Source organism: Sebastes umbrosus, chromosome 15 (genome assembly GCF_015220745.1).
Source record: "Sebastes umbrosus isolate fSebUmb1 chromosome 15, fSebUmb1.pri, whole genome shotgun sequence".
NCBI classification, from domain to species: Eukaryota; Metazoa; Chordata; class Actinopteri; order Perciformes; family Sebastidae; genus Sebastes; species Sebastes umbrosus.
In genome coordinates, this window is record NC_051283.1 from 17,232,679 (window position 1) to 17,257,053 (window position 24,375).

At 39.8% G+C, this 24,375-nt stretch overlaps 2 protein-coding genes across 10 annotated transcripts in view; both read right to left on the bottom strand.

The window, feature by feature from the left end:
- Nucleotides 1–9,055, bottom strand: part of pum1 (pumilio RNA-binding family member 1) — a 32,936-nt gene extending 23,881 nt beyond the window's left edge. For 7 of the 8 annotated variants that reach the window (XM_037794415.1, XM_037794414.1, XM_037794409.1 and 4 more), the window contains exons 1-4: nt 8,899–9,055; nt 2,343–2,515; nt 416–538; nt 55–123 (exon numbers count right to left, since the gene is read on the bottom strand). In XM_037794415.1, the coding sequence (XP_037650343.1) occupies nt 55–123; nt 416–538; nt 2,343–2,515; nt 8,899–9,046 (513 nt within the window). In that variant the 5' untranslated portion in view covers nt 9,047–9,055. Of the gene's footprint in view, nt 1–54; nt 124–415; nt 539–2,342; nt 2,516–8,654; nt 8,787–8,898 lie in introns of those variants that run through there. The other variant, XM_037794413.1, reaches the window with a different exon arrangement.
- Nucleotides 9,056–14,698: 5,643 nt separating this feature from the next.
- On the bottom strand, nt 14,699–23,771 carry nkain1 (sodium/potassium transporting ATPase interacting 1). 2 transcript variants are annotated; one of them, XM_037795950.1, is made up of 8 exons: nt 23,616–23,771; nt 22,922–23,313; nt 20,705–20,842; nt 20,509–20,589; nt 19,350–19,547; nt 19,111–19,171; nt 16,890–16,971; nt 14,699–15,253 (listed from the first exon to the last, which is right to left on the bottom strand). In XM_037795950.1, exons 2-8 carry the CDS (start codon nt 22,973–22,975, stop codon nt 15,244–15,246), a joined length of 624 nt encoding a protein of 207 aa, XP_037651878.1. In that variant the 5' UTR covers nt 22,976–23,313; nt 23,616–23,771; the 3' UTR covers nt 14,699–15,243. The 2 variants fall into 2 exon arrangements, with proteins under 2 accessions (XP_037651878.1, XP_037651879.1); XM_037795951.1 differs by having other exon boundaries at nt 23,622–23,767.
- Between the last annotated feature and the right edge of the window lie 604 nt (nt 23,772–24,375).

The following is a 24,375-nucleotide window of genomic DNA, read 5'->3' on the forward strand; positions in this document are numbered from 1 at the left end:
TTAAATGGTCACCTTTTTCTAGACCATACACGACCGTCAAACCTAATGTCTCACCTCTCCCATGGCGCGTCCCTCCAGGGCCAGAGCCTGAAAGTCATGGTTCAGCTCGTCCATGGATCGTACCTGCAGACAGACAGAGAGCCCAGTTATGTCTCTCATACAGATTGTTCAAGCTGGCATCAATTAAAATGTGCATTTTGTGTCTGTTTTTTAACATTAAATGGCCACTGAATGCAGTATTTTGTGGGCAGAGAATTTCAATATTTTAATATGTCTAAGGGAAGATTTTATGGTTACCCAAGAATAAATTTTTCTGTGTAGAAATGTTTCTGTGAACTTTGTGTGAGCAAACAGCAGTACATAACACAATACAATAACATCAGTGCTACCACTTGTGCAAAACTGACACACACACCTGGCTGTCATGGATGTTGTCTCCAGTGGGCCAGCGATGTTTGCCGGGCTGTTCACCGTGCTGCCGCTGGAAGAAATAATCTACCATGGCATCGTCCTGGGAACGTCCAGCACCCGCCACACCCTTAGAGACACGCACACACACAGACGACATGAACATGATCCTGAAATTACTGGCAACAGTAACAAGCAGACAACTGGAGACATGCAGGTACAGCCTGGATTTTAAGCATTTACCAATGTTTATAGTGTTGATCATTAAAAACCAACAAACTCAAACATGCCTACATTCAAATACACATGGAATTGAACAGCCAATTACATATACAATGTATAGTAGAAATATCAGGGGAGAAAAGGGCAATCATTACCAACAACACAGCAAAATCAGATTATCCAATGTTTTCAGTAACAATTCATCAAGCATCTTTTTCAACCATATGACCACATAATAGGGAGTCCAAATTTGTCATCTTACATTTTCAAAATCCATCACCATCATCAAAACAGCACCATCGGTTGAGGTATTTAGGCCACATCCTCTCCTCTAAAACTCAAATACGTCCAAATAAGAGGCAGCATTTCTTTTCACTGATAAACGGCAAACGTAAGTCGACTTCCTCCCTTACTCATTTAGGGTAAACACAAAGTTCTCCACAACACACTGTCATCAAAGACTCAGTCAACATGCTCTGGAAACATCTGGGCTTGGTCATTCGCTGTACACGCAAAGCGTGCAGTAGAACGAGTTACCAAGACGTCATTCAATCAGACTAAATTGCTACTTATCAGACTGTTTTTTCAGGCTTAGTCGTGAAAAATGCTAACCTTTTTACAACATTTTGCACTGGCACCTCACAGTGCACTGAAGCTGAGAAATAACATGTTCACCCTTATTGCAGTCTGGTATCGGAGAGTTGTGGACTGCATTTCAGAGGACACTACAGATCATCTTTATTACAAATGTAATAACACAGCTAGCCCGCCTAACTAGTAGCAACTATGAAAGGCTAACAGCTGTCCTACATAACATCACCATCGCCACTGGCCTGGAGATTAAGACAGAGCCATGACTATTGGGTGATGCTCTAACCTAACTAGAGATGCAAATTACGATTTTCTTAAAAATAATACAAATAATGGATTTTAAAATAATATAAAAATAATGGACCCGCACTTTAATCTATCAGTTCTTTTTTTTTTTTCAATTTATCAGTGGCAAATTACCATCATAACTGACCAGAGCCCATGTTGGTGACTTCAAACACCTCAACCATGTTTGATATGATTCCAGACACGTAATGTTCAGTTGAACAATGTCAACACAGATCCCATCTGAATTACTACTCTCTGTCCAGTGTTGTTATAATTTACTTTGAAGCCATAATGCTGCCAAGCAGAGGCTCCTCCAGCTCTACCTTATGATTAGTAGTCGCCCTACCAATGATGATATCTATATTGGGATAACCTAACTTGCATGGTTTAGCTAAGAGTTAAGCTACAGTTGTTTAGTCATTTTCTATTGTTGTGATCTGCAGAAAATGACATGTATAGTTTCTAATAGTTAAGTTAATAAATAGACATTTATCTTTTCACAGACTCTTACCAACTGTAATAATGCAACCATTATTTGGTTGTTTTGCATTTTACATTTTCTTTCACTAGTTTGACATGAAAAGGAGCTTTGTCTGAGCACGCTCATACAAATGTGGGCAACTGTGGTTTAACATGTTGTGATGCAAACTAATAAATATAGGAATTGTGAGATGGCTTGCAAGAGAAGGAGAATACAAATTTCTCTGTCATTATGAATGGCACTTAGATGGCTACAGTACAAACTGCACTGACTGGACACATATTAGAAGTTCCTTATAGACAGATGTTTGTCCATTAATGAATGAAATAGGCGTCAATGTGGTGGGCTTTACCTGCTGGCTGGGGGGGGTGGCCTGAGGGGTCGGCCCAGTTGGAGGGGCATGTCCTCCGCTGCTCAGCACCACAGGCATGCTGGGAGATGTAGTTCTATGGTGGGGGCTGAATGAATCCTGCCAGAGCACTGCTTTCCTCTTCAACACACACACACTGCTCATTCCACCACAGCCTGTCGAGAGAGAAATACACATCTGTCACATGCAAACAATGGCATCCTGGGTCAATACATTGAACTAATAAAATGTTTAATAAGCTCTGACCAGAGCCATGCTCAGTTGTCAGTTTATTAAGTAGACCTACTTCAAACAAATGCAGTCTAATACAACGCCCCTGTAATAAATCTGCCATAAAGATACTTATATTCATTGTAACTGCTGCTGTTTCAATTAGCAATAACTACAGCCTACAAAATTAACATGAAGTTGAATCAACACGAGGGCTGTCGCAATATTGCAATACCATGCTATTGACAAGCCAACTGCAGGGAATGGCAAGCGACCGCCACAACCACTATCTTCACATTTTTTCCTTTTTTAACTCTTTGCAATGGGAGCGCCGAATATTTACGCTACTAAAAAAAACAGCAGCGAGACGAGGCGCCGTGCGTCGATTCTGCACTCAGCGCTGCACGTTTGGTGTATTTTCTGGTCGCCAAGAGATGAAAAATGGTCAACTTTGGGTAAACCACTGCGCTCGTCACTGTCACTTTTTACCCATCACAATGGAGAAGGGTAATAGTGCTGAACAACAACAACAACAACAACAACAACAACAACAACGGAGAAGAAATTCATACACATAGACCGGCGGGTCCCTCCTCTCTACCTATGTGCTTCAGGCTTCCCTTCATTCAGAGCAAGTACTCTACCTTATGTTGACATTTTTACTTATGCGACTATTCCGTATCATAGCAACCAGACGCAGCATCTCAGGTGAAAAAAACACTGCGCGTCATTGGCCATCTGCATTTAATAATACACAAGTATTTAATTAGTGTTAAAACCCTGTCATATTTGTCAGATAAAAAGCAACACTTAACGTAATCATAGAACTAACAATAAATCTTATTCATGTAGCACTAAAATCAGGATAAATTAAGTAATTTGGGCAACAATACCGCATATAGCGCAGATGTGCCAATTATTATTACTGCTGGGGAAATTCCTTCACCACGACAGCCCTAATCAACACCTCACTATAACGGTTTCAACTAGAAAACAAAGAACATGCAAACTTTGCGAAAGTAGGATTGATCGCAGGGCTGTTGTATTGACTGCATGAATTTTGCATAAGTTTAAGTGTACCTAATAAACTGGCAATTGAGTCTAGTTTTAAGCATGCAAACTTGTTGTAGCCAGATATAGCCTATCCAGTTACAGAAATGCAGCAAGTCAGACTAATCTTTGTAAATATATCACACAATAACACATGCTCTGATAACTTTTATTAAATCCTTGTGAGTCGCGCCAGCTTGTACTGTACTAGTAAACAAAGACAAGCTATGATCCATGTTCTCACCGACAGAAGATAAAATATATAGTAAAACAAAAGGTTCATCTAATCCAAAATATGCTTCATGATCAAAATTAAGTCAGTGTTGCTGCTCTATAAATCCCTCCATACATCAGTCCTACATGAATGAAAAAAGTAAGCACCATGTCATCTCATATAAATGGAGCCAATATCTCTCGTCACCTCCCACACTGGACAGCTTCAGGCTACACCAGAGATGCAAAAAATATACACAAATATTGTACCTTCAACTGATTTTCATGTCAAATTACACTCAGCTGTCAGTTTATTTTGGTACACTTAGCTAATGCAGCCTATTACAACTGCACTGCAATAAAAACTACCTTTATGTAGGTTAAAATGCTAATACATCCCATCCAACGCATATCAGTGAGGGTAGGCTAAATATTATAAACACCTCTTAGTGTAATGCACAACAACAGCGCCACAAACTACAACATCAAAATAAGTTTAATCAACACCTCTCAAAAAACTGATTATAACATTCATAAATGTACGGTTTGTTGCAGTGATGGTGTTTTAGATTGCATTAGTTTTAGATAGGTGTACCTGTCATTCTAGCTTGTCGGGAAGAAAGCTAAAAAACGCTCCAAATTATGGTGAGGAAAAACTGGACTGGCCATTTTCAAAGGGGTCCCTTGACCTCTGACCTCAAGATATGTGAATGAAATCTCTGAGAAGAACAGAGTGAATATTGTAGCATATTAGATGAAACAGATGTTGACAAACTGCACAATTTTCAGTTGAAAAAAGGTGATAAATCGCAATATATCTTATCGCAAAACTCAGCATTTCGCAACATGTTTAAATTCGAAATAAGATCATATTGTGATAATATTGTATCGTACGGGCCTCTGGTGATTCCCACCCATACAAATTAGTTTAATCCAAAAGTACATTATGAAAATTGTAGATTGCAGCCACATAAGGGACATCACTATAATTAATCATACAGTAGGTAGGTCTATCTTTCTTGGGGCAAAGTGGCAACCTACAATTAAAGCTACTTAATTGCCGATAATCAGAAGAAGAGAGCTGGGATCAACAGCTACAGATATAAAGCAGAGAATCACTTTACAAGCCAGCTGATTTAACTACCAACCTGTCTATCTGCAGAAGGCATGACATACTGTAACTCTACTGTACTGCTGTATGTGGCTGGAACCAAACATACCTGCCTGGTCTAACTCTGGACCATACAGATTAAAGTTTCCCACACAGGAATCTCATAAAACGTCTCAATGTTAAGCACCCCTAAATACATTTTACACACTTATATCACTGATCAACACACCTGTCACAACTACGTCACCCTTCCTTCCTCAAGGTGTTCAATTTGGTTGTTATGATAAAACCTGTGCAATCATGGCTTTAGGTGGTATGTGGTTGCAGATCACTGCTCATAGTGGAAGTTCACACTGTTACCACCACAGGAGTACATACTCAGTTGACAACCAGCTAAATCAAATGAAGTTTAATACATCAGTCCTGCAACAAATTCTACTTTCATGAAGATTATAATGTCCATTTTTGTTTCAACTGTTTTAGAGAGACATTGATTCAACTTTATGGTCATTTTGGAGGCTGCAGTTTGTAGTGCTGTTGAATTGTAGTGCACTTTACTGAGAGGTGTCTCTGATAAATTTTTTAATCAGTGGGGGTAGCCTAAGGTTACCTAAATCTTCTTCGAGAGCTGGTCTCACTGAATGTCTTTAAAGTGCTTCTAAAAGACTTGAAAAACAAGCACATCTGGCTGTAGATGTTTTTGAATTTGGATGAATATTTTTTCGATACCATATGATTCTGCAATTTGCTCTTTGTCTTCATGTCTGCAACCGTGTAGGGCTGTGTATTAGCAAGAATCTGGTGGTACGATAGGTGTCATGATACAGGGGTCACGATTCAATATATTGCGATAAACAGTAAGCAAGGCGATGTTGCAATTTTTTTAATCTAATTTTAGGAAAACTATAGTGTAAAGAACACATCACCATATGCATGAAATTTGAGTCAAAAAGTTTACTTTTTTTTATGCAACCACAACAGTAGGATCTGCATTTGCATTCATCACAGTCCATGTAACATCCAACATCATAGCACTACTTTGAGAGGGCAACATACACTGAGAGGGCACATCTCTTTGCAAATGAAATAAAGTATTGACTGAGTCTTTGCATGTAAACTATTAATTCAAAATGTATAGTGTTTTTGAGAATCAATACAGTATCAAAAAAAATGTAATATTGCGATACTCAATATTTGGAATATTTTCTTACACCCCTACAACTGTGTAACTGTGCTGCTGCCTATCTTGGCCAGGACACTCTTGAAAAAGAGATTTTTTAACCTCGATGAGTCTTTACTCCTGGTTAAATAAATAAACATTAGAAACACCTCTGAGTATGACAATACAATTCAACAACAGCACCAAACTACATCCTCCAACTGACCCTAAAGTTTAATAAACACCTCTCTAAAACAATATTAATAACTGTAATAGACTGCATTATTTTAAGATAGTGTACCTAATAAACTGGCAACTAAGTGTATTGTGTAAATGGGAGCTATTTAAAGTATCAGTAAGTTTGCACAAGGGAGGTTACTGACTTTATTTGCCAAGAAATTGATGGCCTTTATTTAGAGAAGGTCAGAGGGGCCCAGTCATATAACTTGGGTAAAGTGTGGTGGGCAGATTTGTCATTATGCGAGCAATGATAAACCAAAGAAATATGCGATGTGCACAGACCACACTGTTTGGTGGTCGTTGTCAATATTGGGCAAAGCAACCTCAGTGGTTTCCAGCAGTCAGAGGGATATAATTTGTATTTTTACAACCTCTCCTTATCCAACAAGCTCTAATCTCTGTTAAAATTACCAGTTTCACATTAGTGTCCCTACAGGCCATGAGGACAAGCACTTCTTTTTTACACTGAGCCATATACAGTGATTAACTTAGCCAGAGTCTGTCTGACACTGAATCTTCAACATTAGTTTTAGATAGGTGTACCTGATGAATCCACCACAACAGTGTATACAGCACAGTGCAGTGAGTAATGTTACCTGTCAGGCATTGTATCCTAAAACTGCCATAGATAGATATTTTCACCCCAGCAAAACTATACCAACAGTCCCTCTTTGGTTGAAAATTGTATTCTTAGGTAAATTAACTGATGTAATGTCTACTTTGAATGTAGAACTGCATATCATTCTGCAGCACAGCACTAATGAAATTAATAAAAGTGAACATAAATAGTCTAATTAGTATGGGTGTGTTTTTGAGGGATCAATACAGCATAGTATCGCGATATTTTGCGTGGCAATATCGTATCGATACACGGACGTCAAGTATCAATCTTTTATTATATAAGCTATTAACCTCTTAACAATTCTACAGCCGCTATTCTGTCTCTCAGAGGTTATAGCGGGCTCAGTCTTGAATCTAGAGTGACAATACTGGTATCTTATAACACTAGAAAACCTAAGGAATCGATTGGTACCAACCATGTCATACTAACTTGTCGTGAAGAAAGCTAAATAACGCTCCAAGTTATGCTAAATTTTGGTGAGAAAAAACTGGCATGGCCATTTTCAATGGGGTCCCTTGACCTCAAGATATGTGAATGAAATCTCTGAGATGAACAGAGTGAGAACTGTAGCATATTAGATGAAACAGAAGTTGACAAACTGCATAAATTTGCAGTTGAAAAAAAGATGATAAATCCCAATATATCTTACCGCAATACTCAGCATATCGCAAAATGTTTAAATTCGCTAAATAACGCTCTAAATTATGCAACATTTTGGTGAGGAAAAACTGGCATGGCCATGTTCAAAGGGGTCCCTTGACCTCTGACCTCTAGATATGTGAATGACAGCAACCTCAGTGGTTTCCAGCAGTGAGAGGGATATCATTTGTATTTTTACAACCTCTCCTTATCCAACAATCTGTTAAAATTACCAGCTTCATATTAGTGTCCCTACAGTGCCATGAGGAAATTACAAGCACTTCTTTTTAGCCATATACAGTAATTAACTTAGCCAGAGTCTGTCTGACACTTGAATCTTTCAAAACACATGCAGCTTTCTTTCTCTCCAGTCTGCTGAAACCACCATGCAAACACACCACCACCACCACCACCACCACCTCCATGAAGACAAAAACAAAAAAAAGAGCTGACCCCACACAGGATCAAAACAAACCAGCTTGCCAAGTGATCATTCACATATGTTACTCATGCTTCACTCTTCATTGAGCAACAAGGAAGCTGCTTCTGCTCAGCTTGAGTTCAGGTAGAGAGGAGAGAGAGAGAAACACCCGGAAATCCACAACACTCAAAAGGAAGAAACGGCACACGGGGTTGTTGGACGTTTTGCACACGGAAACGGGCATCGTTATTCAATAACCGGGGGATCAATCCACACCGCATACCGGGCACTACTAGACAGGGGTGTGACTGACAATACGAGCAACCTGCAGCTAGTAGAGACATATAACCAAACATTTCCCTTCCTATAACAAGACATGACACATCAAAACGAAAGAAGAAGCTCCGTGTTATCAGGGGGTTTTCATCCTCATGCATCTGCGTCCACTCTCCCCGAGTGTCGGATGTGTTATGGAGGGTTCAATGCCCATGTCTACCAACAATAACACGGCCTCCGAGACACAGACACAAGCTGAGCCCGGGCGTACCGGTCCGGTGGACAAACAGTGTTTTTAAGGTGTCCAAACGTCACCGTGTTGTTGTTAATAAACACCCTAGGGTGGTGTCTACCTGTCTGCTTGAGTCTGCAGCACCCCACAGGTCCCTCATAGTGACGCGGATGCTAACAAAGGCCCGCTGTCTGGAGCGGAAGAACCGACACAACGGGAGGAAAGAGAGGAGGCAGAGCAGCAACCGCTTCTTCTACCCGCCCGTTTAAACCCCTCCACAGAGTCGCCATAGCAACAATACCCGCGGTTACACGCAGATAAGTAACGTCCAGTGTTACCGCGACCGGGTAGGAGGTGATACTCACCGGCGGAGAGGGAGGATGGACGCGGATTTCGGCCCCAGTTTCTCCTCTGACACCCCAAGGCTTTCACTCCGACAACATGGCGGCTCAACGGAGGAGCAGGCGAGAGCGCTGCATGCCGGGAAGGGATGAGAGAGAGCGTGCGGTTCATTGCGCCAACCGGGAGGGGAGGAGAGGGAGGGAGGGTCATACCGGACCGGGCCCTTTGTTATACTGTAGGTAGGGAGGCTATTTAGTATTATATATAATATAGATATAATATATAATATATAATATATAATATATTATATATTATATATTATATATAATATAATAATAGGAGGGAGGGTCATACCGGACCGGGCCCTTTGTTATACTGTATGGAGTCTATTTGTATTATATATAATATAAATATATAATATATGGTATATAATATATATATCATATATATTATATGATATATATATCATATATCATATATATCATATAATATATATATTTAATATATATATCATATATTGTATGTATATATATATATATATATATCATATATTATATATAATATATATAATATAATATATATACAATATATGATATATATATTAAATATAATTTATATATAATGTGTATATATATAAATGTAAAGTTATGACTTCATTCTCATAATATTGCAACTTTTTTCTCGTAAAGTTGAGACTTTATTCTCGTAATTTTACAATTTATAGATATATATAATATATATATATATAATATATTATATATATTATATATAATATATATTATATATTATATATATATTATATGCCATACATACACTCTAATTCAATTTTTCCTAAATTTGTCTAACTGTAATTATTATTATTTATAATTATTCTAACTATAATTATTACCTTTAATCTGTGTCATACAGAAATATAAATTAATTACTGATGTAATTTTCCTTATCAAAATATAAATTTGTTATCAATCCAGAATACCAATTCATTACCTATAATATAACTTAATCACAATACCAATTAATTATTTACATATTTAACTTAATCATATTGATATAAATTCAGCCAAATTGCCCATTTCAGTGTTAAATTATTATATAATTGTATTTTACTCAGATGCATCGCTATTTAAGCAGCATTATTTTGTTATAGCTGGTGGTAATGAAGCTATTACAAACTACTTTATATATTGTTTGGTAGTTTGGTCTATAGCAAAGCATCATATTTTATTAACTGATCTTTAAGTAACTGTAGCTGTACAGTAAAAGTACAATATATATATCTTTTTAAATGTAATGAAATGGAATCAGAAATATTTATATATATTTATTGATCCCCGGGAGTGAAATCGAGACGATACAGTTGCTCTTATATAAAGCACAAAAATGTAAGAAAATATAAATAAAAAATTATGTTAGATGTAAATTATGTACATAATACAATATAAAATATAATACAATATACGACACAATATATTTAGAGAAATATAAATAAATAAGAAAAATAAGAAATTAGAAATATAAGGAATATGTACAAATATGTGCATAAATATAAAGTACCTCAAATGTGTACCTTACTACAGTTCTTGAGTAAATTAACTTAGTTACTTTCCACCATTACCAAACTGTATATAAAGTAGTTAATCTTAGCTTCATATTCACCAGCTATAACGTTTTGACTTTATTCACATTATTTGTCAATGGAGTAAAAAATAGCTTTTTTTAAAAATCACTAAAATACACCACAAAAAAATATTAATAAACTGCAATAAAAAATATTTTTATAACAGAGGTCGTTAGTTGTACTTACAGTAGACAACACTGTAAAAATACAATATAATTATCTACTTTTATATGGGATATTATGTGATTTGTTTGGTGGGTTGACTGTACACAATGCACCGGGGGTCTCTAGGGTAACGGGGTGCTTTGCAGCCATGGCAACGCGCTGCAGCACACGGTCAGAGAGTGTGCGGCTGCTGCTGCTTGCTCCGTTACTCCTCCGGAATGTATGTGGACGGTGTGAAAAAGGGGAGCGTGTGGCCCCAAATAACAAAAATATACCGTCTTGGCTTTCTGGTAAGGTGCCAGGGGGCGACCCTGAGGCTATACCGACTACTCGAGGAGAGTCCCCTGAACCGGTGTGTGGTTGACGTCATGCAACTAGGTTATGGCAACACTGTAAGAAAATCTATGGAAATGTTATGGAAATTTATAGGATAGGCTGCTGAACATACCTGTGTGGTCCAGTCATACTGGATTTAATAGCCTGAAGTGTGTCACATGCCACCTTTACAGTCCAATTTGATCTCATTTGATCCCAGACCAGCAAAAACATTGCATAATAACCTGTAAATAACAACACCTCCAAATGTTTCCCTTTCTTTTAGGTCAGGGGTCAGCAACCTGCAGCTCCGGGGGCCACATGCGGCTCTTTAGCCCCTCTCCAGTGGCTCCGTGTGGATTTTTTAAAAAAGGAAATGAATAATTGTTTTTTGTTTACATTTTCAATTTTTATTTATCATTGTTGTAGGTCTATGGTACGACGGTACGACGGTACGACGGTATGACGGTACGACGGAGTATTAGGGACACTTTGAGGAAAAAAATAATAAATCTGAGATTTCGAGAATGAAGTCATATTACGAGAAAAAAAGTCGTAATATTATGAGAATAAAGTCAGAAGATTACGAGAAAAAAAGTCGTACTATTAGTACGACTTCTTTTCTTGTAAACTGTATCGGTCAGTTTTAGTGTTGCAATGAGTTATGTTCATTGTAGGGTTGACGAAAATGCTTCGAAGCTTTGACCGTTGCCATGGTAACCGACCTCCAAATTAGTATTAAAATTATTTTTTTTTAGTTTTTATATATATAAGTATGTGATAATAAAGTACGAATCCAAAAATAGCCCATGAACTAAGGAATAATCCCACAACATTATTAATTATTCATATCCAGCATTAATTATTATTAGTTATTCTCAGATAAAGCCCAAAAAATAGTGTTGGTGACAGCCCTAGTTCATTGTGATTTTTTTACTTTACTGGCAGAAAAAGATGCTAAAAACTAGTTATAGTTAATTAAACTTTAATTATTTCTGAGTCAACCCTTGGTAAAATATGAATGCACTTTAACATTTTACCTATGTAATGACAGCTACTTGTTTATAACCATAAACAATAAGCATACATTGAATCACTTTATGAACTCCGCAGTGCTATTTTTGTCATAGCGACCTTTCTATGAACTTATTTTTTGACAATTAAATCCAAACTTAATACCATTAAAATTAATTTACATGAAAAGGTCACAGTAAGGTCACTCTTTATCACTGCACGCATAAAATAAGTCCCTTTTTGACTGTCAGTGTTATTTTTGTAATGTTGGGCTGTCTTTCTATAACATGCATCACATAATTATGACAAAATATCAGTTCACCAGAGTGCATTTTTTTGTATAATCTTCCAAACTAATCTGGGAAAAATGTAATTCCGTGCCCCATAATCCAGATATTAATATAATGTAATCAAAATTAGGAATGAAAGCACTCATTTTATTAAACCTTTAGTCACACACAGTGTGTGTCTACAGATGACGACAGAAGTCATATTTAACGTAGAAAGTGTATTTTTTATTATTTCAAACTTCTCCTTACACCCATTAAGGTCTTCACCTCAAACCTGTCTCCCTTCTTCCCTCTTCATGTCTCCAATTACATCAAAAACTATTCATCATGACATTATGTTCCTCTCAGGGCTCCGTTATCGCCACGCTCCGGTGGAAATCAGCGAATGAGCTGCGGAGGTGAATGTAGTTATTGAGAAAGATGATTTAGCTGCAGATGGGTTAGAAGAGGGCAGCATGAGGATATCCAAGAAGAGAGAACAAGAGAAACGAGTATGAAGGAAAACTTTGATTTGTACCCATCCTCCCCAAGCCCGACCCGCCCCCTAATGCAACCCCCCTTTTCTAAATGGAACCAACAAAACAATCATTGGCTGGTTATTTACATGCACAGTATCCCCACTGCTCCCCCCCATAGACACACTAATGCCTGATCCCAAAGCCATCTGCATCCCTAATCAACAGCATTACATGTACACTAGGCTGAGTTTGTGTCCTGAAAACAAAATATCTTAGCAATGGACTTGATTTTTGCAGTAACCCAGAACGTTAAAGGAGAAGTCTGGTGATATTTTATATTTTTCTCATTGTCAACAAATCCCATAAAAAGACCAAAACCAACAATGAATTGATCCTACTAACAAGTGTGTAGGCAAAGCCTGATATATCTCATTTCTCTGTGAAATCCATTGTACAAAAAATATAAAAAAAATAACACATTAAAGACAGATTCAACTGTTATCAGTCCATTAAATAGGCATTATCAGTCGCTATAAGCACCATAGATGTGGTTCAGTAGGGGCCTGCTACGGCTACTATAACACAAACAAAAAGGATTCTTTAGGATTAGGCAACACTTCTGGGAAAACATCGTGTTTTGGCTCAAAATATCTACGTTTCACAAGGGAAAGCGAACCTCAACGCTTGTGAACTCAAAGACAGTTAAAGCTGCAAGCAGCAATGAACGGGCCCTCGCACCTTCCCGCGCGTCAGGGGTACTGGCGGGACGCTGGTCGACGCAGCTGTACATTTCAGTGACAATCGGACACTGCACGCACGAGTTAGACGTTATTCCCTATGTGCTATGCATGCAGCAGGAACTGACCTATTGCAAATTGTGTATCACTTCCCGTATCCACCGTGCGGTGCTGGAGAACACCCATTAAACATGCATTATGTTGCTGTAACTATACGTTGTTGGTTTCACACGGGATGTGAACCCCAGCCTCCAGGGGGAACAGTCTAATTAGCTGATGAGCCCTACGGTTGCACTGGATGACATGGTCCTTTGTTCTGATGAAGCTGGGCACCGTAGTTTATTTTGAGATGATCCCACAGACACCGTCCTGCTGCTGTAAATACTCACTAGCGCAGCACATGCGCGGCTGGAAAAAACCCTAACCCTGACCCCAACAAATGCACCATTTACAGCTGTTTGAGTGCCATGTGCTTCAATCTACAATGCCACAGCTGTTTTAAGAAATAATTTAGCCTTTTTTTTTTAAATGAAAGTATATTTCAGTGGCTCGTTTTTTCAAGATTTACGCCTCCAGGAGTTATAATGGGCTTGGGCCTGAGAGACACAGACAGGAAAGTTTTGAGAGAGCCTGTTCTCATTCTCAGGGCATCAAATACCTACGCTTTGTCACGGCAGTCGGCGTTCGATACCGTTGCACGAGGCATCCTTTAGCGAGGCACTTGGCTATCCATTAATTACTATGGGAGGGGAGGTGGTTGGGTCCAACAAACACAAGGCTTTCATCCTTTTTGTGTCCCATGTGTTACGTTTCACTTTCACGTTGTTCATCATGTCCCGTGTTCACAACGTCCAGTCAAATTTTCACTTTACAAACGTCGTAGTTTTTTCCCAAACCTAACTAATTGGTTTTGTTGCCTAATTTTAAACAAGTGTTTTTGTTTAATTCACATTGTTAAGCAGGTGTTTACTGCGACCGAAAAAGTGACACCGAGGGGTCTGACAAAATGAGAAAGTGTTGGATGAACGCATTGTTGGTTTTGGTCAATAACAAAATATATAAAATAGCCTGATCCTTTGAGGAGTTCAGGCCAGGTCGGTAATGTAAAAAAGCTTGAATGTCAACGAAGGTTTTAACGGCATGGGAGGAATGAACAATGGCTTTGGGAATGGGAATCGTAAGACTGCTCTAGTTCGACATCACCACATTCTAAAACGACAACAGGTACGAGCCGTGCCTCTTTTTATTATGTGACCCCACCACATACCCCGCCCCCCCCCCCCACCCCACACACACACACATGACCACCCAAAAAATAATAATTCACAGGGACACCGGGTGGTAAGAGTCCAGGGTGCAACCACAAAGCACCAGCTAGTCCTGTGGAGTTACACAATCACACACACATACACACACACTGTTGTGGGAGTGTTGAGAGCTGGCAGTTTAGTGAAGTGTGTCTTGATTTGATGGAGAGGTGTCCCCAACTCTTGTATCTCCTCTTCCTCCTCCTCCTCCTCCTTCATCTCACCACACCTCCTGGCATGCTGGTTTGTCCCTGAGCTCTGTACATTCTACTCAGGGCTGTATTTCTCTTTCTCAGACACAAGCACACATGCACACACGCACAGACGTCTCTCCCTCTGGGTGGGGGTAAGTCCATTCCTCCGGTAAACTGTGACACACAGAGTGAGTGTAATCGAGGCGACCGCCGCTTTCCGTCCACAGTGACACCGTCAGGGTTTGTCCTGAAGGGGGGCGCTACCGACAGTTAACCAGCCCTGGGAAGCAGAGAGGATGAGATCAGGGGAATTCATTCAGACATCAAAGTTAACTGTGTACTGTACTTTGTGTATGAAAGGGGCACTCCACTGATTTTACACATCGAGTGTGATTTACTCGTCATGAGGAAAACATTGAAGTTTGAAAATAACCCTGATAATGTCATTAGGGGTTATCTCGGCTTGGACGTGAGGAGTTTTAACAAGAATCATGCATTACCAACATAGACTGTATATAAGAAGTGGATGTAGTCACCGTGACATTCACCCATTTGTTTGTGGACTGCCGTTTTGAAGCCTCAAGTTTGGCATTTTGGCCGACGCCATCTTGGTTATTTGCAACCAGAAGTAACAGGAGAGGGTGGAGCTAAATACAACCGAATACTGAATTTTTAGGTGACCAAAGTTGAGTTGCATGTTACTTTCATGAAGTGAAAACACAATGTAAAAGGGTTAAAGTTCTAAGATGAAAACACGGACAACTCACAGACCGGATAACGCCGTGGCAGCGACCTGTCAATCACAAGGTAGCCACTCCCTAAAGCATACCCTGCTTTATGGTCTATTTGACTCTAAATGGGACCATAATTTACTAAATGAACATCATGCTGTATTGAAGAAAACTTGAAACTAGCGATTGAGACCATAAACTCATGTTTACAATGTTTACTGAGGTAATAAGTAAAGAGAGAGGTAGGGTCATTTTCTCATAGACTTCTATACAATCAGACTTCTTTTTGCAACCAGAGGAGTCGCCCCCTGCTGGCTGTTAGAAAGAATGCAGGTTTAAGGCACTTCAGCATTGGCTTCACTTCTCAGACCCTGCAGTTGGCCACAAGCTGGAGGTCTGGGGTTGTAGTGGGCATTTAGTTACAGTGATTCCCAAAGACTGGGTCGGGACCCACGGGTGGGTCGCAGGAGATTTTATCAGGGTCACCAAATAAATTTGCAGAATTTCTTCCATTGTCTTTAATTTAAGATTTATATCCACAGTACACCTTTGAGCCACATGAGGGAGCCTGAATGTTCGTATTGTTCTGACAATTGTAGCCTATTTATAACATTGAATCTAATATGAAAGGCTGGCGTACATTCTGTTCGTTTAACTGATGAGACGAAATGAAAAGAATGAGATAGCCTGTTAACTCCACCTAAATGCATTTATTTGCTCTCATTTATAAAGTATTTACCATGTGTATATCTTTAAATAACACATGCATAAAAGTTATGTTATCATTAATTAAACATGTCTCTTCAAAATGGCTGGTTTACCTATTCAAGATAATATAAGGTGATGTGGAAAGGGCGGCAGAAATGGTCAGGAACGTTCATTTACACACAAATTTGTATTGTGAATTGGGTCGCGATGGTTTGTCATTTTTATAAAGTGGGTCCCCAGAATAAAAGTTTGGGAAACACTGGTTTAGGAGGGTAAATAAAGACGCTGTTGAGTTGATAGTGGAAAATGTAGGATTCAGCCTTCAGGATCCACACCAGGGACTAAAATTCTGTATATCTCAGCCTAAACTTTTTAGAAGTACAAAAATAAATCGCTGGAGTACCCCTTGAAAGACACATGTTAAACAATAATTAACAAATTGGAGGGAAAATGGAGGATGTTATATTTGTTACTCACGTGTAAAGAGGCTGCAGTTGCAGATGGGAGGACTTCTGAGGAGGCTGGTAGCCGTATGAGTCAAAGCCACCGATGAAATCAACTTCAAAAGGAGAGAGAAAGAGAAGGGATGACATCATTCCACTTTCCCTTAAATCTGTATTTGTTTTTAACCAAGTATTGTATTTCAAGATCAGATTCTGTTTTGACATGAAAAGGTATCAAATGCTTTCAGTATACCTTTATAACACAGTGACATCAGAATCTGCACAGATACATCATCTGTCTCACTGCCTCTATGTCACTGATACATTGTTCTAGTCTTTCACAATCGATTCAGAGGAACAAACTTTTGTGGTGCCAGCCGAAAAACAAAATAGTCCCTGATTGTTTGTATCAGTGGAGATATAGACCACAAGTTAGGGATCTGACATTTTAATAAAATTACTCCTGTGATGCTGTATTGTTGCAATTCTTTCTTTGAAATATTGGCTGTTTATTGCAGATGTATTGGTATCAGGTGTACATATTGTTCAATACAAAGCAAAAAAATGCAGAACAGAAGATATGTCTGATTTAATTTAGAAACTGTGTTTATCGTCCATAGTTTGTCTGCTGAAAGTTTTTTTGTATTTTTCAAACTGGAGCCTATTTTCTCATGTTTTTGTGTCTAACTGACTAATGGGGACAACAATTTCTGAAATTGGTCCAGTATTGAGGGAGAGCGCTGTAGACGGCAGCTGCTCACGGGGCTACAATATGGTGTTATTGGGGCAAGCTGGCACCGTCATTTCAATAAAAGTGCTTGTTTTTGCCATGACAGGGTCTGATTGTTACTATAAGTGTCTGACATTATGGAAAAAGTCTCACTCAAGGAGAAGTCTGGTTCTGAAATCTGACAAGATGACGCGTTGCCAGAAGACAGCGGTGGAATAGTGGACTACATCCATGGTGGATGCATTGCAAGTGTTTGTTGTGTTGGAGTACGGGAAGCGTAGCTTAGTGTTATCGGAAATATTTTCAATATCATGGCTGAATATTTGATGATTTTCGACAATGTGGATGAGGTCTTTGAATTCAATGGCCGCCTGTATTTATTTGAGCCAGAGTATACGGATATTCAGATTTACATTACAAAAAAAAATAATATATTGTAAAAACTATACCTCAAATCTCTTAGGTATACCCTAAAAGTTGTACAAAATTGAATAATGTACAACTCAGTCTGCATAATATGGGTGTATATGCGTTGCCTGGCTCACAAAACGTTTAACGACATCAGCTAGTTGAAACTAATGGTTGAACAGGGGCTGAAGTGGCAAAGTGAGCTCAGAAGTATGACATCATGTGATGTTTATGTAGAATTCAAACAAAAGCTTAAAATGGAAAAGTGTCTGTTGTTTGAAAACCACAAGTACAGGCTGGCTATTTGTAACTTTAGAGTGAACAACAACAACAGAATATTTGAGGTCATTGGGGTTGGATTATAGAAACCAGAGGATCTGCAACGTTTGTCATGATAATAGCTTGAGAGACGAGTATCATATTTTGTTTGAATGTAAGCATAATGAGTTATTGAGGTATTTGCCAAAGTATTATTTTAACCGCCCATCTATGTTTAAATGAATTTTGTTATAAACCAAAAGTTATTTGTAAACTAGGCGCCTGTTTGAAGAATATCCTTTCTTTGTTTAAGGAAGTGTGCTCCACACCATATGATCATGGTCCTGAGCCACATAAATAAATGAAAAGATAAATTAAATATTATTAATGCATCAAAAAAATATATTGCATTGTTATATCCCTCTGGGTGATCCGAGTGATGTTATCTGTTATGACATTTGTGCGGTTCAGACACAGCGTGACACTTCCTTTTACAAGAAATCAAGCTCATGACGTCATATTCTAACTACAGGACTTAATTTCCCCCGTTGAGTGAGAGTGAAACAGTCACGAGAGGAAAGCCACATGAGGAGAGGATCCATTCAGACGCACAGACGGCACACCCAACTCCACAGACGAGCACCAGCCAGCAGGCAGACGGACATCTCTAAAAACAATCAGAGGGAATCCTCTGTGGTGATATTGCTCGGCATGACTCAGGCAGGAGGAAACAATGAGCACTCACATCCAACGCCGTGGATGGCTAACATAAAAGCCCTCTCTCGACAGTATGACACAAGTAAACCTGATCGGCTGAACATGGCTCAACGAGCTTTTAGGAGAAGACAAAAGCACTCACAGCTGTCCTCGTCATCCTGGAAGACTTTGCTCACGTAGCAGGCGTATACGAAGCCAAAGAGCTGTTAGAGAGGAGATGATCAGAGATTAGGTGACTGTTGCTGCACAGGCTGAGTCACTGCTGACGTATCTGTAGGCTGAGGGTCATGTTTAGAAAAGTGTATTTGTAAATATAAAAGAAACACAGTGTATGATCATTTACGGTAGATGAGTGCGTGTGTGTGTGTGTTAGATACGTACAGCCAATAGGATCTGAATGGCCGAACTCAACACCTCTATGTACTGGTAGTCAAGGAGACAGCCGGACACAGTGATGACATGGTGGTCGTCAGGGGCAATGCGAAAGTCTAGCACTGGCGTTACCAGGCAACCAGGACCATGCTCCATCCACCACGAACGATGAAGGGACGTGTTGAACGTCATGAGAAAGTCCCTGTCCTGAAAACACACACATACATACGCATGAATAAAAACAGGGCTACAGCTAACGATTATTCTCTTTGTTGATTCCTCAGTCGATTATGGGTTTGATTAAATGATTAGTCTACAAAATGTCAGAATATAGTGACAAATTTACATCAGAATCTAATTTAACAGTGAATCCTCAGATTTGAGAAGCTGCAACCAGAGAATATTTGACATTTCAGCATGATTTAAATCAGATGCTCCCAATGTGGGGGTCAGGGACCCACTAAGGGGTCACAAGGTAAATATTGGGGGTCACAATGCAAGATGGTTAAAAGGGTAAGACAGCTGAAAAAAACATATTTCTGCATAATTAGAGTTCATGCTTTCAAATCTTTACTATTTTTTTGTAAATTTAGTGCAGCACCTATTAATCAATTAGTTGTCAATTATAAAATTAATCACCAACTTTTTTGATACTCGATTAATCGGTTTGAGTAATTTTTAAGAAAAAAAGTCAAAACTGTCTGATTCCAGCTTCGTCAATGTGAATATTTTCTGGTTTCTTTACTCCTCTATGACAGTAAACTGAATATCTTCGAGTTATAGGAAAAACAAGACATTTGAGGACGTCATCTTGGGCTTTGGGAAACACTAATCAACAATTTTCACCATTTTCTGACATTTTATAGACCAAACAACTAATCAACTCATCAAGAAATTCATTGACAGATATATTGACAGTGAAAATAATCATTAGTTGCAGCCCTAAATAAAATACTGGATAATTTTACATAAAGTATTCAAATGAAACAATCTCAGGAGGAATAATCACTGCAGATACATCCAGATTGTAATGAGAGGTTGCAAACAGACAGAAGTTCGGGAACACGTGAGTTAAACAATGAATTGATTATAAAAATGTAACTACGCAATGATCTTACTAAAGACAGATGAATTTGAGCTAATGTCCAACAAGACAAACACAACTTACCTGAGACAGGTTTCCAACCTCCAGGTAGAAACAGATAATGAACGAGTTCCACCCCACCCAGAGGACCAGCCATACTGCATACTGCAAAAACAGACACAGAGATCAGTTTCTCTATGAGAGTAACTGCACACTCATGCTTCATCAATTCAAGGTACACAAGCTGAGCATCATCAGAAGGTGAGGGATATATACTCACAAAGATAAGGTATCTGAAGCGAAACTGCACCGTGCCAAACATGCCCAGGATGACGGCCATAATGTGCAGGAAGTTGGCCAGGATGGGGGCCCATTGGTAGCCCAGAAAATCAAACACCTGCCTCTGAAGGGCTGCCACCTAGGGGACAGGGGGAGGGGTCATACACACACACACACACATTAGAGGAAATGCATACAAACACACACACAACCGAGGATATATGCAAATACAACACACATAGAAAACACAACACACAGAAGTGATCACACACACACACAGACAGTGACAGGGACACACATACATAGGTCTGCCGCAGTTGTTTCCATGGTAACTGCCTGGAGCACCAGCCAGTCCAGTGACTGTAAAAGAGGTGCACCCCACAAAAGCTCCCCCAAACTAATGAGAATCTATGGGCCGACTCCTCCTGCCACACAACAACTCATCATCAGCCCTGCAAACAATAGCCGGGATAACAAGCCCTCACGCTGCCGTGCATCATTCTCACTACAGGAATAGCTGAAACACTGGCTCGTATTACACACTTATTACATTTTAAAGGGGATCGTCTCAAGCTATTTGTAGGAGGAACAGCTAACTTTAACTCCAGAATGGAGACCAGATGGTGAACAGGGCCTCCTTGTCCCTCTTGTGCTTAACATTCACATGGTTTTGCCAGAATGGGGCTATCACCCCTCTCTCTCTCTCTCTCTCTCTCTCTCTCTCTCTCTCTACAGACATGCAGGCCACCCTGACACCACCCCCTGCTTCAAAGACTACACACACCCTCGCCTGTAATGTGGCATGGCCCCCCAGCAGCTGCAGCTCTGAGCTGTTTTAGCGTGACTGTACAGAGGGGCTGGACGAAAATGATTAGATCAGATAGATAGATAGATAGATAGATAGATAGATAGATAGTGTAACAGCAGCAGGTTCTCCGGGCAATGTACAGGAACAGTAAATATAATGTACATATCAACACTAGAGATAATATCTATAGTATCTGCAACCATCTTGGACTCTAACCACTGGCACACTTTACACTATACATCCTTTATACCCCTTTATTATAGACTGCACATATGTGCATATTACATTTATTTATTGTACATACTATATTTATTTATTGACGGACTGTACACACTATGTTCACCCATTCACTCTGTATCTTTTATATCTCTATTATTGTTTTTATAATTTTTGTATACCTTTACCTCTCCTGTGTTTCACTCTGTTTGCTGATGTTTGCTGATGTAACTGCTTTGACACCTGAATTTCCCTCCGGGGATTAATAAAGGTTCATCTTATCTTATCTTATCGTATACACAATATAAAGGATATATTAGAATTCACTACAAATATACCAGACTACTACAACTAGCTTAGAATATATAAAATATGAATACAGAATAACAATAACATATATATAGAATAGCAAAGTGTGCAATCACATAAAAAAGTGTGGAAGTTAGAATTTTGTTTTTGTATGTGTCTGTGTGTGTGTGTGGTATGCTGCTCTAATTATAGAATAGATTATATATAAAGGATATATTAGAATACACTACAAATACACCAGACTACTACCACTAGCTTAGAGATTATAAAATATGAATACAGAATAACAATAACATATATAAAATAGCAAAGTGTGCAATGACATTAAAAAAAAGTGTGGAAGCTTCAAATGTGTTTGTGTGTGTGTGCGTGTGTGTGTGTGTGCGTGTGTATGTTTCAGTGTGTGTGTGTGTTAGATAGACAGACAGATAGATAGATAGATAGATAGATAGATAGATAGATAGATAGACAGATAGATAGTGTAACAGCAGCAGGTTATCCGGGCAATGTGCAGGAACACTAAATATAATGTACATATCAACACTAGAGATAATATCTATAGTATACACACATTATAAAGGATATATTAGAATACACTACAAATATACCAGACTACTACAACAAGCTTAGAAAATATAAACTATGAATACAGAATAACAATAGCATATATACAATAGCAAAGTGTGCAATGACATAAAAAAAAGTGTGGAAGTTACAATTTTGTTTGTGCGTGTGTGTGTGTGTGTGTGTGTGTGTGTGTGTGCGTGTGTGTCTGTGCGTGTGTGTTGTGTGTGTGTGTGTGGTATGCTGCTCTAATTATATCATCATGGTGAGTGAGAATAGAGACACACACACAAACACACACACAAATAAACAAACACTCACCAACTGCAGTGAACATATCACCAGCAGCGTGCATCTCCCGTCGCACTTCCCCATCTTGGAGGGCTCAGGACGCGGCTTGGAGCCGCGGAGGCTCCGGGGGAACGACGGGTCCCCGGTCAGATCCAGAGTGCCTGGCCCGTCTCAGCTCACACCATTCCCGGCTGAATCGACCTGCCCAAGGCCGCCACCACCACCTCCACCGCCTCCTCCTGTAACGCTGCTGTGGTAACCCTTCCTCTCACACGGAGTGACCCATCTTGACCGCAGGTTTTGTCTGTAAATACCAATAACGAGGAGGAGGAGGAGGAGGGAGAGGAGGAGGAGGAGGGTCCACTTCACACCGGCCTGCTGCGGTCCGACCACCACCGACAACCGGATCACCTCGGCCACACCTTCCGGAGAGAAGAGGGGACACACAAAGACACAAAGAGAGACGGAGAAGCTGTCATAACGAGCCCGGGGCTACAGACAAGAAATGAGCATCATATGATACCGGATCACACGAGGAGGAGGAGGAGGAGGAGGAGACCGACCCGCAGTGTGTTACTACGGCTAACGTTAACGGCTACATGGTAACGGACACAAAGCAAAGCAGCCGTTGTGACTCACTAACGGTTTTCTAGGAACGGAAGAGTCCTCGTTGCTCCCCTTTAACCCCGTTAACGGTCCAGATAAAGTAGTTTAATCAGCTCACCAGTACCGGGCTCTCTGTGGGCTGCTTCGCTCCGTCTCGCAGCGTCTTTTGTCAACAATTGGTGCCGGGGCGGGCGCAGGAGGAGCCGGGTGGAGGTTGGTGGTTGGTGTTGGTGGGGGCTCTCTCTCAGTCACCGCGACCCCCTCGAGGAGGAGCTGCGAGGATTCTGCAGACCCGCGTGCGTGCGTGCGTGCGCGCGGCCGAGCGGCAGCCCCGCGAGGCGTTCGAAAAAGGAGCACAAAAGAAACGATTGGGGGGGGCTCGCGGTGGTGGTGGAGGAGGAGGTGGAGGAGGTTCAGACAGACAGAAAATAATAGTCTGTAATAGTCTGCCTCCCACTACCAGCCGAGAGCAGGACAGACACAGACTGAGCAGAGGAGAGAAACCCCGAGGAGAGAAACCCGGCCCCGGCCCGCGGTGGTGCTTCTCTCCTCTCCTCTCCTCTCCTCTGCTCAGCCTGCGGTTATTCAGAGCGGAAGAAACACAATTAACAGCCTTGTTTAATCACAGCTACTTAACCACTAGCAGTGCGACAGAGTATAGAGCTCCACATCATGATGAAAAGGCAAGATAATGACCGCTGAGGTGGAGGACCACAAGAGTCACGTAAATAGTAATAAAGCATTTCATTGATTAATAACTAATTGTACAATAAAATAGCCATTAATAAATGTGTTTTTGCACATTTATTTATTAATCTATGAATGCGTGGACTAAATCACAAAGTAATAGATTATTTGACATTTTAATGGGGAATAAA

What these genes read in the sequence shown, in the direction of transcription:
- nkain1 (XM_037795950.1), bottom strand. Translation starts at nt 22,975, where the DNA reads ATGGGGAAGTGCGACGGGAGATGCACGCTGCTGGTGATATGTTCACTG. An exon ending in AGGTTGGAAACCTGTCTCAG is followed by an intron (nt 19,548 to 20,508) that starts GTAAGTTGTGTT and finishes GTGTGTTTTCAG; the next exon opens with GACAGGGACTTTCTCATGAC. An exon ending in CCAGGATGACGAGGACAGCT is followed by an intron (nt 16,972 to 19,110) that starts GTGAGTGCTTTT and finishes CTCCTTTTGAAG; the next exon opens with TTGATTTCATCGGTGGCTTT.